At 38.4% G+C, this 14,398-nt stretch overlaps 1 protein-coding gene across 5 annotated transcripts in view; it reads left to right on the top strand.

Annotated features, from left to right (window-relative positions):
• The window catches only part of SPAG6 (sperm associated antigen 6), a 52,658-nt gene that overhangs the window by 26,256 nt on the left and 12,004 nt on the right, over positions 1 to 14,398 (top strand). For 2 of the 5 annotated variants that reach the window (XM_032101398.1, XM_032101381.1), the window contains 3 exons: positions 1,259 to 1,450; positions 2,672 to 2,788; positions 5,537 to 5,682. In XM_032101398.1, the coding sequence (XP_031957289.1) occupies positions 1,259 to 1,450; positions 2,672 to 2,788; positions 5,537 to 5,682 (455 nt within the window). Of the gene's footprint in view, positions 1 to 1,258; positions 1,451 to 2,671; positions 2,789 to 4,157; positions 5,490 to 5,536; positions 5,683 to 7,889; positions 12,782 to 14,398 lie in introns of those variants that run through there. The other 3 variants (XM_032101389.1, XM_032101415.1, XM_032101406.1) reach the window with 3 other exon arrangements.

Genomic DNA, 14,398 nt, shown 5'->3' with positions numbered 1-14,398 from the left:
TGTAATAACTGAGTGGAACTGCCATGAGAGCTGCTATAGGGATCTGGGCAAACTTTGATGAAATTAAATATGTTAATGAATGATCCACAAAAGAAATAATAATAAACCTGAATAAACCCAAAACCCATTAAAAAAAACTGCTTCAGAGGAAGCTAAGCTTGTGGAGCAGTTCATAGTGCTGAGGACAGGGCTTGGTAATCTGGAACCATAACCACATGCAGTTAGACGCTGATGATGTTACGATGTAAAGTGATAGCTCCATTCCATGGTACTCTAACCTAGAAAGGATGAATTTTGAACAATGATTTTTGGAATCATACTGGACAAACACTTCATTGTGGTCTTCTGCTGTAATGCAGTGGCAAAAAAACCTGCAACAATTTAGTCCTTTGTGGTATGAAAGAATAGAAGATGAAGCATTATTGGAAAAGAGAAGTTAATCTATCAGTGGTAGTAATATATATAGTTCTACTGTCTGTATTTGAAAAGGCTCTTGGGAAAAAAAACCAGAACAACAAAGCAGAGAACTGTGCAGAAAAGACTAAAGAAGGATTCATGGGATGGAGAAAAAGGTTTTTGGGATAAAGGTTTAGTAGCCTTGCCTTACATAAAGTAGCATGAAATGTTTCCTATTGGAGTGTTTTGGCATAAAATACCAGCTGCTAAGTAGTTGTTGAGAAAGTATAAAGACCCTGAACCAGAACAACTTTAGTAAGAGCTGGATGTGAGATCTCCATCTCTTGATGCCTGCAAATCATGAGTTGAAACCTTTCTGGAAGTGATTGGATTAGTCAAACATAAACTACTGGACTCAAGAAGAGGTTGATAAGTTGAAATTTAGTGCTTTGGGTAATAAGAAAGACTCAGTGATTGAGCCCTTCTGGTCTTAAACTGATATCATAGAATTATAAGCACAAATTCTTTTATTTTCAGTCTGAGAAATCTGCAACCTTTACTCAGTACAGTCTGAACTATGTTGTGTATTCTTTTTATACCTTAAATTTGCATTTTTTTCAAACTGCCTTCTGACTTACAACATTGAATCTGTTTCTCTTTAACTGTATCTATTAAGATTTATTAAAAATTCTTGCTAATCATGATGATGTAAAAATATGACACCGCTAGCATGCATTCTCTTACAGCTTTTTTAAGAAGAAGGGTGTAAATAAAGAAACATTTTCTAACTATCTGTATCTGCTTCGCATTGTCATTCCCTGGTCTACATTTGTAAAGGTTGTGCTTTTGGTTAATGCTACAGGGAATACCACCACTATGTGTCTGCTTGATAGAAGAACATGAAGATCATATTAAGGCAGCAGCTGCTTGGGCCTTGGGACAGATTGGAAGACATACTGCTGAGCATGCACGTCATGTTGCAGTAGCAAACGTGCTGCCCACACTGCTCGATATCTATGTGGACACACGCAGCTCAGAAGATCTTAAAATGAAAGCAAGTATATTTGTAGTATTTGCAGTATGGTATATTAATTGTAATCAAGAGGTTTAAGTGCTTAAAAACGACTAAATTATATGTGTTTTTATTGATGCTCACCAAGTCACAGCTTTCCTGGGTGCAGGGTGTCTGAAGGCTGTGTCATTTATTAGGGGACTGGCTGGTCCTAATGCATGTGCATATGGTGTATACCCAATCATATGCTATAGCCACCGCAGTCTAATTCCTTATTTTTTTCCCAGTTTAGATCAGAGTTGCATAGACCCATAAATGCTGTAATTTCTTGTGACTCGTTTCTAATTATCTACTTCTTTTTTTGCAAGTATAAGCTCTTGTAGAAAATATTGTAGTCCTTTTAGAAATTTTGCTTACATTTTTATTATTGTAATAAAACTGTAACAGCTAATCAAGGCTCTGCTCTTTAAAACACGCAATTGCCCATGTTTAGGGCCTTTCCTTGTGTGGGAGCTAGTGGAGTTGCAGTTTAGTAAAGTGTGCTTTTGAGCAACAGTAAGTGAACCAGCTGAAGAGTGTAATAGGACAGGATATGATCTCCCATGTTGCATTATGCTTCTGCACATTCCACTGAAATATCACATTCCAGATCTGTAAAGTAACTTTCATATAGTAATTTCTAGTGGTCCCAAAAATACTGAAACCAAATTAGCTGTACCTGTAATCTTGTTCAAGAAGGTCACTACTGCTTGTATCGATCAACATTGAGTTTGTTTTCAGAAATATGCAGCAATGCACAATTGTTTCACTCTCTCTTTTCCCCCCTGCCTGGACAGTACTGCACTTTGCTATCCCAGACCAGCAGCCTCTCCTAGTAAGCCACTTCTAAAATACAATCTTTTAAAATGTGTTTTGATTTAACTTTCTTATTATATTAGAGTACTTCAATTTACCTAAAGGGTCTACTCCAGCTCATTATAGTCAAAGGAAAATTGCCATTACTTTGACTGTAGATAACACAATAAGAATATAATGCACTGTAGGTTTTGAGGTTTAATAAATCTAAGTAGAAAATTGATTCTTCATTAAGTGACCTGATAGATACCATAGTTTCTATTCAGAAATTGCTCATTGAAAATTCTGATCAATTTGCTTTTTTGATCAGACTTCAGTGATATATATATATATATATATATATATATATGAATTCTTGTTGTTTTCATTGATGTCTTACTAGAGAAATTTTATTTTGCATTTCAATAGACTAAGAAAGCCTTAAAGAACATTCTTCAGAAATGCACGTATCTTCCAGCACTTGAACCATTGCTTCATGAGGCTCCTCCCAATATTATGAAGCATATTATTGGGCAGTTTAGTAAGGTAAGAAAAGGCACTGCTTGGTGTGTAATTTGTTAGTTGTTTCCCATTTAGCAAGGAAGCTATCTTTCCAAAGAAGAAGTCGCTCTAAAGGTGTTATTGTTTTCTCAGGGTGCTCAAGCATCCTCTTCAAAAGCAGTTTGGATCCTGTTCTTTTGTCTGATACAGCTGGATACTGTTTCATTTGGAATCTGTTATAATTCATCCTAAGACTGGAAAAACAGTTTCTTAAAAGCAAGGTGTTTTTGTCTTCCTTGCCTCTTGAGATTAAGTGGAATATTAACTCATGTGCAAATATTTTCGCTGAGCCAATGTATCACATAAATCCCAGTCACATCTGTTTTAGATAAAGTACAAGCTGTCTGTACAGGAGTGACTTAAGTCAGGTATTTTACAATAATATAAAGGCTTCATTCTTTTTATCCCGATTAATTTTCAGTCTCAAGCAAGTGTAAAAATTCCAAATCTTTTCTCATCCCTCTCAAAGTTTTGAAAGTTAGTTGTTAATTACATTGTTGATTTGAACACAGCATGTAAAAGTGATACAATTTAATAAAAATATTTAAAATTTGTAAGTAATTGCTAACTAATTGGGACATCTGCAGCGTCTGTCATGTTCAGCATGTGTTGGGAATCCTGTTCAACTATGGACTGTTTTGTGCAATACTCTGCAGTGTAACCTGTTAGCAGGGTATACCAAGTTCCATTGGTGAGATGTTCTTTGTGGAAATGGCCAAATAAAACACTCTTGATACTCAGTTCTGATTATGACAGATCTGGAAGTCCTGCTGTTGGTAGTGCAGATTCCTGATTATGTTGCCACAGTTGAATTTGTTCTGTCTTATTGCTAATTCTGTACAAAGAGTGGAGATTTGCACAGAATCCAATCTGTTTTGCTTCTCCATGCTGACTGGAGCTATTAATGAGCCAAGTGCATAGCAATTGGTTACCCAGGGTATATTTGAACATTGCTTGCTATTGAAATGGCTTTATGCCCTTCATATTAGCTGATATTTTGTTTTGTTTTGTTTTTCTCCTTTGCCTATATGTTATTGAACTATACTTGTCTGGCATTTGCTCTTCTGAAGTATACTTTTAAAATGAAGTTCTCTGTAGTAAAAGCATTTTTCTTTCCTGTACCATAGCTTAGGAATTTCCTATTCTTAGAGCTGTGGTCTATTACTTCTGAGGGCTTATTTATAGCACAGTAAAAGCCTTATTTCCAAGCTGTGCTTCGAAATGGGGTGCTATTTGTTTTTCATGCTGGACTGTGCATTTTAGCATTAGCATTTTCAGGATTTATGCAATTCTGTGCTGTCTCAGGTTGGACTAGGGGAAGGGACTGTGTCTCAGAGGTGCTCTCTCTCTTTAGGGCCCCTTCCAATAGAGTTTTCTGCTGTCTTATCCAGCCTGGAAGTCACAGTGTGGAGGAGGAAGGCAGGGAAAGGGCCATATCCTGTCTCCTTGCTAGTTTCTTCTTGGCAGTTCTTGTTGTGGGAGATATGTGAAAACAGACGTCTGTTCAGTTCCCACAACGAAAAGATCACAGTTGCTCCTGACACTTCTGTGGAGTATATAATAGAGAGAAGTCTCTGTGCTCTCCTGCTTTTTCTTTACCTGTCTGTTGATTTTGTACAGCCTAGAGGGACCACAGAAATGAAGGTTGTTTGCCTGTATGCATGGAAGAAATCTTGTTCTTTTTCTTCATCCTTTTAGGCACTCCCTTCCTCATTTGAGGCTCTTGTTTTACACTGAAATACTGTCACACTTATGGCTTAAAGTCTGACCAGTGTGGAAGCTTACAAAATGCTTTTGCCTTCATAATCTGTAAATCTCAGAGTTGGTTTTAAATGCGTCTGGTTTTGCTGTAGATGCAGCTGACATCTTGCATTATCTTTCCGTCTTTATCTCTCTCTCTCTCTTTTTTTTTTGAATAATATTGCAGCCCTATGGGCCTATGGACTACATGCTGTCATTCTCGCTTGCCTGGCCCAGCCCCCGCCTCCCTCCCTTCATCCCTCCCTCTCTCCCTCCCTCCAATCCTCTGGACAGAGCTGCGTATTGGCATCACTCAGGGAGCACAGAATGTTATTGTCTGATCATTTCTGCTTCTCATCCCCTTTGGCTGCAGAAACTTCACATTTTTGCTTTGTGTGTGTGTTTGTAAAAGGCTTCCATGGCTACAGTGTGTTAAAGGATTTTAATATCTAGAAATTTAATAGTAGCATGTAATGCTTCAAGGCTGTATTGTTCACTTGCAACAATTCTCAGTATTGTTTTCATGCACTAATCTATACTAGATCATTATAATGATATAAAATTCAGCTCTACAATTAAACTATGGGAACTGACATAAAAGACCTGAATAACTTGGTTTAAGTGGAACAGATGCTGTTGTTATTCCATGTTAGTGTTCTGTTTTTATTATCTATTTATTCTCCACAATCTTATTGTCACTGTAGGAATAATACAAGAAATATTATTTATGTAAGGATAAATATTAAATTCATTATTTTATGTATGTTATGTTTTAAAGTACATGTTAAATTATGTTGTTATCATAAAGGGCTGGTTTATGGTTTTTTTCCCTATACAATGGGGTGTTACAATACAGTTGTCATTACAGATTTTGTTTCTCTGATTTTCCATTTTATCTGTCCTCTGAATTAAAAACAAATAAGCAGTATTTGAATCTAGTGGCATACAGATTCCTTCAAACGAATTTTTTTTAATGTACTATTCTGTGTGTAGGTGTTACCACATGACAGTAAAGCACGTCGTCTCTTTGTAACAACTGGTGGACTTAAAAAGGTTCAGGAAATAAAAGCAGAACCTGGGTCACTTCTTCAGGAATATATCAACACTATTAACAATTGCTATCCAGAGGAAATAGTAAGGTAGGGAAAATGAAATCTAAAGAATTCCTATTTATAACATTGTTAGATGTTTTTCACAGGAACAACACAAAGGAAGGATTTAAAATAGTAATTTAACTCCTCTGTGAATTTTGGTTTTAATAAAACCAAAGCATAACATTTGGTTAATTGCCCCAGTGGTTACACAACCTTTGGACACATTAGAACACTTTCTCTTTTTGTATTTGGAATCAAATTTCTTTGTCTGTAGACAAAGCCCAAATAATCAGGCTCTTGCAGGAAAGTGTGAAGAAAAGTCAGTCCTGCACTGCCCAGATGGACTCTGAGTCTTCAGTACAACCACTCATATTTATGAATGTCTGTGGGAAATTTCGTTTATTTTGGTAACTTATTTGTGGATTACTTAGGCTCCAAAATACAGGTATTGGTGAATCTTTGGTTGCATCCTTGACTTTCCTAATAACGTGTCTGAACTAGTGTATTCAGAGGCTCCTTTGAAACTTCCTCTGATGTACAGAGGGTCCAGAGGCTCTCCTGCACAGTTGGTCTGCCCACAGCTGCCCTTCCTCCCTGAGCCTCATCATGAGGCTTAAGTGTTATATAAAAGGACCATACACCAGCTGTCTGCACCAAGTTGAACTTTGCCCTTAATGAATACAGAAACACTATTAAATAGCTTACAGTCAAAATGTCACCATCCTAAATTGTAATAATGAGAGAAATGCCCTCCTAGATTCTAGATATCCATTTACCAGTCCTTCACTCCATCAACACATCAGAAGGATATTGTACTCATGTACTCCCTCTACAGGCTCTGAAAATCTGCATCATCAATTTTAATTATAGCAGCAGAGTTCTTCAGCCAATAGTAGCTACAAACTAAGTCACACAAAATGTAGCCCTGTTTGTCTCCACAAAGAAAAGCCAGTGGCTGTCAAATGGGTAGAAGCAAAGTCAAAGAAAATTTATTCTGCAGCTAGTACTTCAGAGGGAAAGAGGATGTTTGCTTATGCCTTTCTGGATATTAATACTGTTTCTTTGTTATAGCTATTTTTTCACCCCTGTAAATGAAAAAAGGTTACTCATCTAGCCTAGGATGTAATAAAGAAAAAGGCCCCTTTGAGCATCTCCTGCTTGCCTGTCTGTGCTACTGCCTGATGTTGGTTGTGCTGCCTGAGGCACAGCAGCTGTGATAGAATCCAGCTCTGGGTTTTTCCTGGAGACCTGTTATTTTAGTCTGTTTGTGGGCTGAATACAGTAATGCATTGGAAAGTTAGCTTTACAATCAGAGAAGTAATGTGAGGTTTAAAAAGAGTTGAATTATGCAGAAATTATCGTGAAAATGAAAATCAACAAGATAAATGGATCTTCCTTTAAGGGAAAGCATTGGGGATTTTTTTTTAGTATATTTTAGGCCTACATTACATGGAGGTGTGTTCCTCTCTCTTTATAGTTGAAGCTTTCAGGGCTCAGAAGTGGCAATCTACGTGCCTGCAAAACAAGAAATATACTGAGATGTATGTTTTTAGAATAATACGGTATTAAATTTCAGATATCCTTTAACCTGTAAAACAAGAACTAAATTCAGCTTTGATGCTTGCATATTGGATGCATGTAGTTGGTCTATTGTGGAAAACCAGTTGAATAACAGCAGGACAATAATTGCACCATAGAGTCCTACTCTAATGAGAACTTCTGGATAATGTCCATCCTTGAGTGGCATTAGAGAGAGAAGGTCACCATGACAATTTTTTTTGTTCCAGAATCAGTGTCCCTCACACGGATTTAGACTGCACGTGAGTTTTGGGGTGTGTGCTTATGTCTGACAAACAGCAGTGAACTGTTGTCATTTGGCAGCCCACAGTTCTGTGTAAACTCATGCTTTTTTATTAAAGGCCATAATTTCAAAAGAACTCAACATCTACATTTCTTAGTAAAGACAGTGCTTATGGCAGCTGAAGCTGAACCTGTCTAAAATGTAGCCACTTACCTCCATGCCCTAAAATAAGCTAAATATATTTTTAAAAACCTGACTTCCAAGTATAAATGATAATGTAAGTTGAAATGCAGGTTGTTAAAACATTGTAGGGGAGTAACTGTAGAATTCCTTGACCGGTGTTTAATGCTAGGATTTTTTTCCCGATCAGTAGAAATATGCATAGTGTTTCATTACTTTGCACAGAACATGCCTTGTAGTCTAACGCACAAACAAAATGTTTCTCTTTCAGGTATTATTCCCCTGGATATTCTGAGATACTTCTGGAAAGGGTGGAAAAATACCAACCAGTTTTATAAACTTCAGTCTTTTATTAGAGCTGCATTTCACATTTATGCCTTTATGACTGTAATACAAATACAGCTGTTGAAAGCCTTGCTTGATTCTCAAATCTCCTTCTACTGTTTGAACTACTGAAAAAGCTCAGAAATTCCAGCAAGCTTTATTTTGTTCTTTATAAACTTGTTTGTTGCTAAGTTTTTGTTCCCTTTTGTTTTTCTTTAGCATTACTACCAGATATTCCCACATTTATGAATGGAATTTCATGCAAGAGGGATGATTTATCACAGAAGCTTTTTTAGAATCAGTTCCTTTTCCTTCCACAAGAAAGATTTGTTATCTCATTCAAATTTTAGCCTTCTCAGTACTATTGCCATTTTCCCCTTTTGCCTTTGCATATTGTTTAAAGCTTCCCAAGCTTGATGAGGGTGGAAAAAGCTGGCCCCTGTGCTTTTTCTAATTATGGTGTTTTTTCTGCACTGAGGTATCTCCTACTGCTACCTTTGAGGAGGTAAAATGTTGTGATTTTACATCTCCAAACATGTTAGTAGCAGCTAAAGAAAGAAACAATCAGATCTGAAGATGATACAAGGGCTGAATTCTGCATGATATGATAGTGTGGTGATCCTGGCCTGGTAGATAGTAAATCTTCTGCAGAAGTCCTCCTAATTGAGGCAGGATTCGCTGTGGAGGAAAGGAGCAATATGCTGTTTGGCCTGTGCGTTGTTGTTCCACTTGAGAAGGACAGAGTGAAGTCAGAACTTTTGTGGAACACAGAGGGAAGGACTGCAGGAGTTTTGGCTCCATGGGGGTCAGCAGCACATTTGTGTGGCTGCAGGAACACTGTTAGCAAAGTTCTGAGCACATTCAGAGGAAATCTGAGCACACTTAGGTCGCACTGATTGGAGTGATGGGACTAAGGTGGCTTTGGGACTTGTCCTTCAAGAACTGAAATAGCTGAAGAGTTGAGTTGAAACACATTTGGAACTTAAGTCTTGAAGCTGCAGATTACATTGACATAGAGATATGAGCTCTTTCCCATCTGTAGAACATCCTGAAACTATTTTTACCTTCTTGTGGAGAGTGAAAAGACTTTTACATTCTGCTTACTCCTCTGGTGTATCACACAGCAAACAACCCTCTAGTCTTCCCTAATATGTAACTGTCATTTACCATTTTTTGTTCTAACCATTTTTCATTTTCTCGTATGCAGCAGTTTGGGGTGTGTGGTTTTTTTAATTTCTTTTTTTTTTTTCCCCAAAGACTATTAAACAATATTTCTGGAATGGGATATCAAAATACTGGAAGCCACAAGGAAAGACAATATTTGAAAACCTCCCCAGGAGAGAAACTTGTCTACTTTTTTAAACATAACTGAATGGGTTTATAAAAGAAGGATAGTCTCATCTATTACTTATAAAGCAGGAACAAAGACTGATTGCAGTTGGAAATTATTTAGAGTGGCTTTTCTTTGCTAAATTCCGAATTACTATTTTTTAAAAATTCTTTTCAGCATAGTTTTCAACAGTTCACAGAAACATTGGTGGGCTATCCTGTGTTAAAATTTATTTCTACAGAGGGCTGTGCTCCTGCTGTGAAGTACTTGGTGCTCTCAGACTCTGCTTTTCAGGAGGAGCAGGGGATGCACAGTACCTTACTGTATGGAGACTGAGACAGAAACTGTTGGTGTCATGAATGTTGGTATAGAATCCACACCAGCTGAGTTCTTTCCTTAGCTCACAGCTAAGTGAAAAGCCTTGGAACTGACTAGCTTCTACCAAATGCCTTTTTGGTTTTAGTGTTTATATTCTGAATGCTAGGACACTAGTGGAAAAACTTGGGGACTCTTAACAAGATTGTTGTTAAGAGTAATTTTCTCATGTGCATTACGGATATTTAAAAATCAAATCTTGTACAATCTCTGAAACAAAATGCAATGGAAGGGCTTTGAGACAGTCTCGAAGGATCTGAAGCCTCTGTTTTCCCTGACAGAGCAGAAGTGGTGCAGAGGGCTGCGTGCAGATGGGAGGCAGCAGAGACATGGAGCTGTGCGTCCCCATAGCTGCCTCGTGTGCTCGGGAGCACACCCACCCCACACAATGCTAATGTATATGTTTTGTGCAGGGAGAGCAAAGAGGCTTCAGTCCCCTGACAAATGTGCTCCTGCTGTGTCACACTGTGCTACACTGTAAGGATTCCACAGGGTTAAATTTCAATGCCTAAACAATTTGTTCACAGTCTTTTCACAGTCTTTTTCTGATTCCTGACAAAGGAAATGATTGCACAAGGCAAACCTTCAAAGCGATCTGATTGTGTAGAGTACAATCTAAATCAGACCTAGCATAAATACATCTTTACATCCACTGGGCAGCTCTGGCCTAGGCCAGTGGCTGTTTGGCCTCTTGTTGCAGGACTCTTGGACGATGCCACATCCCATTAAGCTGCGTCAGTGCAAAGTCCTCTCCCACGTAGTTTGAGACCCCCGCAGTTGTTCTTTGCTGGCGGGCTGCGTCCCTGCCTTGCACAAACACCTTGTGGCAGAAGGCTTCCCTGGAGGTACATGTCTGCACAAGACAGATCTGGCCCTTTACAGCAGAATTATTGCTAATTTGTGTTTTACTAATGTAACTATGGCAAGAGTTGCTTTTTTCCTGTAGTGTTTCACAAGGTGTTTCTGCAGTGTTTCTATTCCATCATCTCGTTTGGTTTAAGTCATCTTCTAAAACTATATTAATGTTTGTAATAGCTACTCTGGCAGGCTTCAAGTGTGTATCATTTGTCTCAATTTCATATAATAAAATGTAGATTTGCATTTTAATTCATTCAAATTCTGTTTTCATGCTAGTGTGTGACTGTGGTGCTAGAGAAGATGAACAACAGGCTCATTTTGCAGCTTGGGCCTTACACTGCCTTTGAATGTTTGTCTCGGTTTCCCACTCAATGGTGCCTACTTTGAAGCTTAGGACGTACAGGCATTTCAAGTAAGAGTCCCTCTCACAGAGGTGGCTTATTAAGACACACAAAGAAAATTAAGCCAGTGCTTTGGCAGAAATAAATGTAAGCCCTTAAATAATTTTGCCTGTTCCTTTGACTGCAGCATTGGGACTTTTCAACTCAAGTCTCTAAAGATCTTCTCTAAGGGCCCGAGCCATGATTTTTGTCTGCATTACTACAGTTATTATTACATCTACAGATGTAAACCAGAGCCTTGAAAGAACATGTGGATGTGTAGAACTTTTACCATATTTCATTCAGTGGATGGATTAACTGGCCTACAAAAGCTCCATTCTTTATCTGAATGACTGGAAACCTAGAGGATCTGAAAAGGGGAAATTCAAGGAGTTCAACTCTTGTGCATATAATATGTTCTGCATGTCCAGAGGGATTTACCAAGGCATTGCTTTGTCTCATCTGAAGTGATCAATCTGCTGGAGATCTGCATCTTAACAAACAAATGAACAAAATGTTGAAGGAGTTGAATGGAACTGGTAGAGGAAATGAATCTCATTTTGTGAAGTAAAGCATAAAGTTACTGCAATTAGGAAGTGGATGGAGTGTGAGTAGATCTTCAAGTGTTCTTGATTTGGTCTAGGGGGTTGTAAATTAGCTTGGCCGAAGGGGAGTTTTAGGCATGGAAAATGCCATGGGATGCATGCAACTTTGTTATAAATTGGAGTCCTCTGATTTCTGGGTATGTAGGGGTGGCAGACAATTGTCTCACTGTGTGAGGAATCTGTGAAAGCGTGCTTGCCTCAATCTCTTCCTTAATGGCTGCTTGGTTTCCAGTATCTTGGTTGTTGGAATTTTAGCTCTCCCTTTGTGACCAGGGGAGAAAGGAAATATGGAGTAGGACTGGATTGCAAAGCCAGCGGTTCCACTTCTTGCACTAACATAGGATTGCTTTTATGGTCTTCGATAATTATTACAGATCCCTATGATTCATCATCTTCATCTGTGAAGTATCTGTTCTACTCCTTTGTTAACTTACAGAAGTGCTGGGAAAATTAAATTCATATGAGACGGATGCAGCAGAACTTAAGTTCTTTATAGCTAATACCATATTCAGAAAGAAATATTGTTCAAGAACCTATAAAAATTTACCTAGGAAATCTTGGAGATGCTGATTTTAGAATTAGAGTTGAACTAAAAGTCAGTGGATTTTGTGAGTTTCCTCATCTGACACAATTTAAAGGGATTATGGAGAAAGAGAAAACTATTATATCTTGTGACTATACTAAAACTATTGATGTTATTTTTGTATAATACTTAACTGATAATATTGATGCTACTATGCTTTATTCTGCAGCCAGCGCTGTAATTTAGCCAGTGAAAATACTAATTACGTTACTACTGCTGTAACTGCTGTACTGTATTTCTAGATACAGCACAAAAGACTGAGTTAGACAATATGTATAAGCAATACTAAGGCACACTTTGAGGATGAGAATGCCTTTAAATCAGGAAATGATTTTGTGCTGCCTTTCAGGAGAAGTGACTCCTGCTTGGGTTAAACACATTTCTTCTGTGTCCCCCCCACCTGGAGAGTGGATCACGAGGCTCTGAGTGCTCGGCGAGGTGCTGAGGGACTGGGAGCTGCTGTCCGTAGCAGAAACTGGTTGTGTTCACTCTCATGCATCAGCAAGCCATGGAGAGGAACAATGCAAGGGTACTAATGTCATCAGTTTAGCATATTTCCACGGAGATTTTGAAGGCTTGCTTTTTCTTCATAATTCTATGCTTGTTCCTGCTTCCAAATTGAGTTAAAGTGTAGGTACCCAGATTAACATTAGGTGTTCTGTATTTTATTCCTTTCATAACAAAAATTAAATTTCAAGAGGTGACAAAGGTGTGTTAGCGTATTTCTTTAAAACAAAGCTTTTGATTGCTTTTTTGTGTCAAAATTAGCAGCAAAACTCTTCATAATCTTGTGACAAGAACTGTGCCCTTTGCTCTCAAGGAAAGTTTTGTCTTGAGTGATGCAGACTGTTTTCCTATTTATAATTAGGTCTGATGCCCTCTGTACATGTTCACCTTTCAATATTAGGTCAGTGCTAAAGCCATTATCAACCTAAAAGGTTGGATTACTACCAGGATCCAGCCTTTGTTGCCCCACAGTGCTATAAATTATATTACAATCTATTGTTTAAAATTAATAATATGCAACATAGAGGTCTGATGGAATCATGTTAATGAGAACACTGAAGCTTCATTGACTTGCAATATCATTAGAGCTCTGAGACAGGTTTATAGCCTTGTGCAAAGTATATTTCTGTTGGTTTACACACAGTATTTATTTGGTCACACCCAGCCAAATGTTTCCTTACTAAATTAAAATAAATGCTGGTTAGTTCAATGAACTACAAAGATGTATAGTGTAATTTCAGGTTCTCAAGTCACAGAAAATAAGCCCCAACAATGGAAATCAGCAGAGAATCAAAAATGATGGATACACTAGAGTGAATATGAACAAAGAGGGAAGGGAGTTCACTGGGTTGGGTGCAGTTAATATTTTGTGACTCAAGTAACGTATAAAATTTGGAAAGAACAGCTCCCATTTGTAGTCTGCCCTGGTCTTTATATAACCCCTCCCTGTATACACATATGTACACACTCACAAGCATAGTCAACCAAAATGTAATCAAAATTATTTCTGTCTGCTTTCACAAGACTTGCCTCTGTAAAGTATCTGTAGAGGCTGGTGGAGAGCAGGTCACGGGCAGCTCCTGTGCTCACTAATGCCAGATTTTTGGTACTAATTTCCATCAAGGCCAGCAGCACACATCTGATTTCCATTGCAGTGAGAATCGGGCACTAGATCTGCATCACCTGTGCTCTGAAGAGCTCTGCTTTTTGCTGGAAACAAAGCAGAAGCAAGAAAATACTTCCCTCCTTTCTTCTCCAAGAGTGCTTCAAATGAGGGAATGGTAAGAAAATCTTTCTAGGCTTGGGGAGTGGCTCATGCTCTGTGTTGGAAACATAATCTGCAGCCATGCAGAGCATGAGATAGAAAGGGAGGTTTGAAGAATCAGTAATGTGCTGGTGTTGCAGCTCTTACCTGCTTTGGGAAGTAGCTATTAAGGAAGCTTCAAGTTTCCCATCTTTTTTCATGGGTAAACACCTCCTTGCTGTAGCTGTCCCTGAGTTCGGTCATGGGGCTCTGCCTCCTGCTCTGGGGACAGGCGACTGCATCAGTGGCACTGTGGCAGTGCTCATGCCAGCCAAGTATTGGATCATGATTCCTAAAGACATTTTTATTTTATGAAAATGGAAAGGAGGATAATTTAAGCGATTTTTAAGCAGTTTAACAATATGAAACTTCCTTGCTTTCAGTCACTCCAGAGCAAATCCTAGACCAGCTTATCTATGAAGGCTACAAGGTCTTCGAGCACACAAGAAACAGGGAAATTTGGCAGTGGAAGGCTGAAGAGGGTTCAAGGGTAGTGGGCCTTGTGCCTGTGCTGC

The sequence above is a fragment of the Corvus moneduloides genome, chromosome 1 (genome assembly GCF_009650955.1).
Source record: "Corvus moneduloides isolate bCorMon1 chromosome 1, bCorMon1.pri, whole genome shotgun sequence".
In the NCBI taxonomy this organism is placed as follows: Eukaryota; Metazoa; Chordata; class Aves; order Passeriformes; family Corvidae; genus Corvus; species Corvus moneduloides.
Note: the sequence above shows the minus strand (reverse complement) of the source record. Positions and strands in the feature narration are given on the sequence as shown.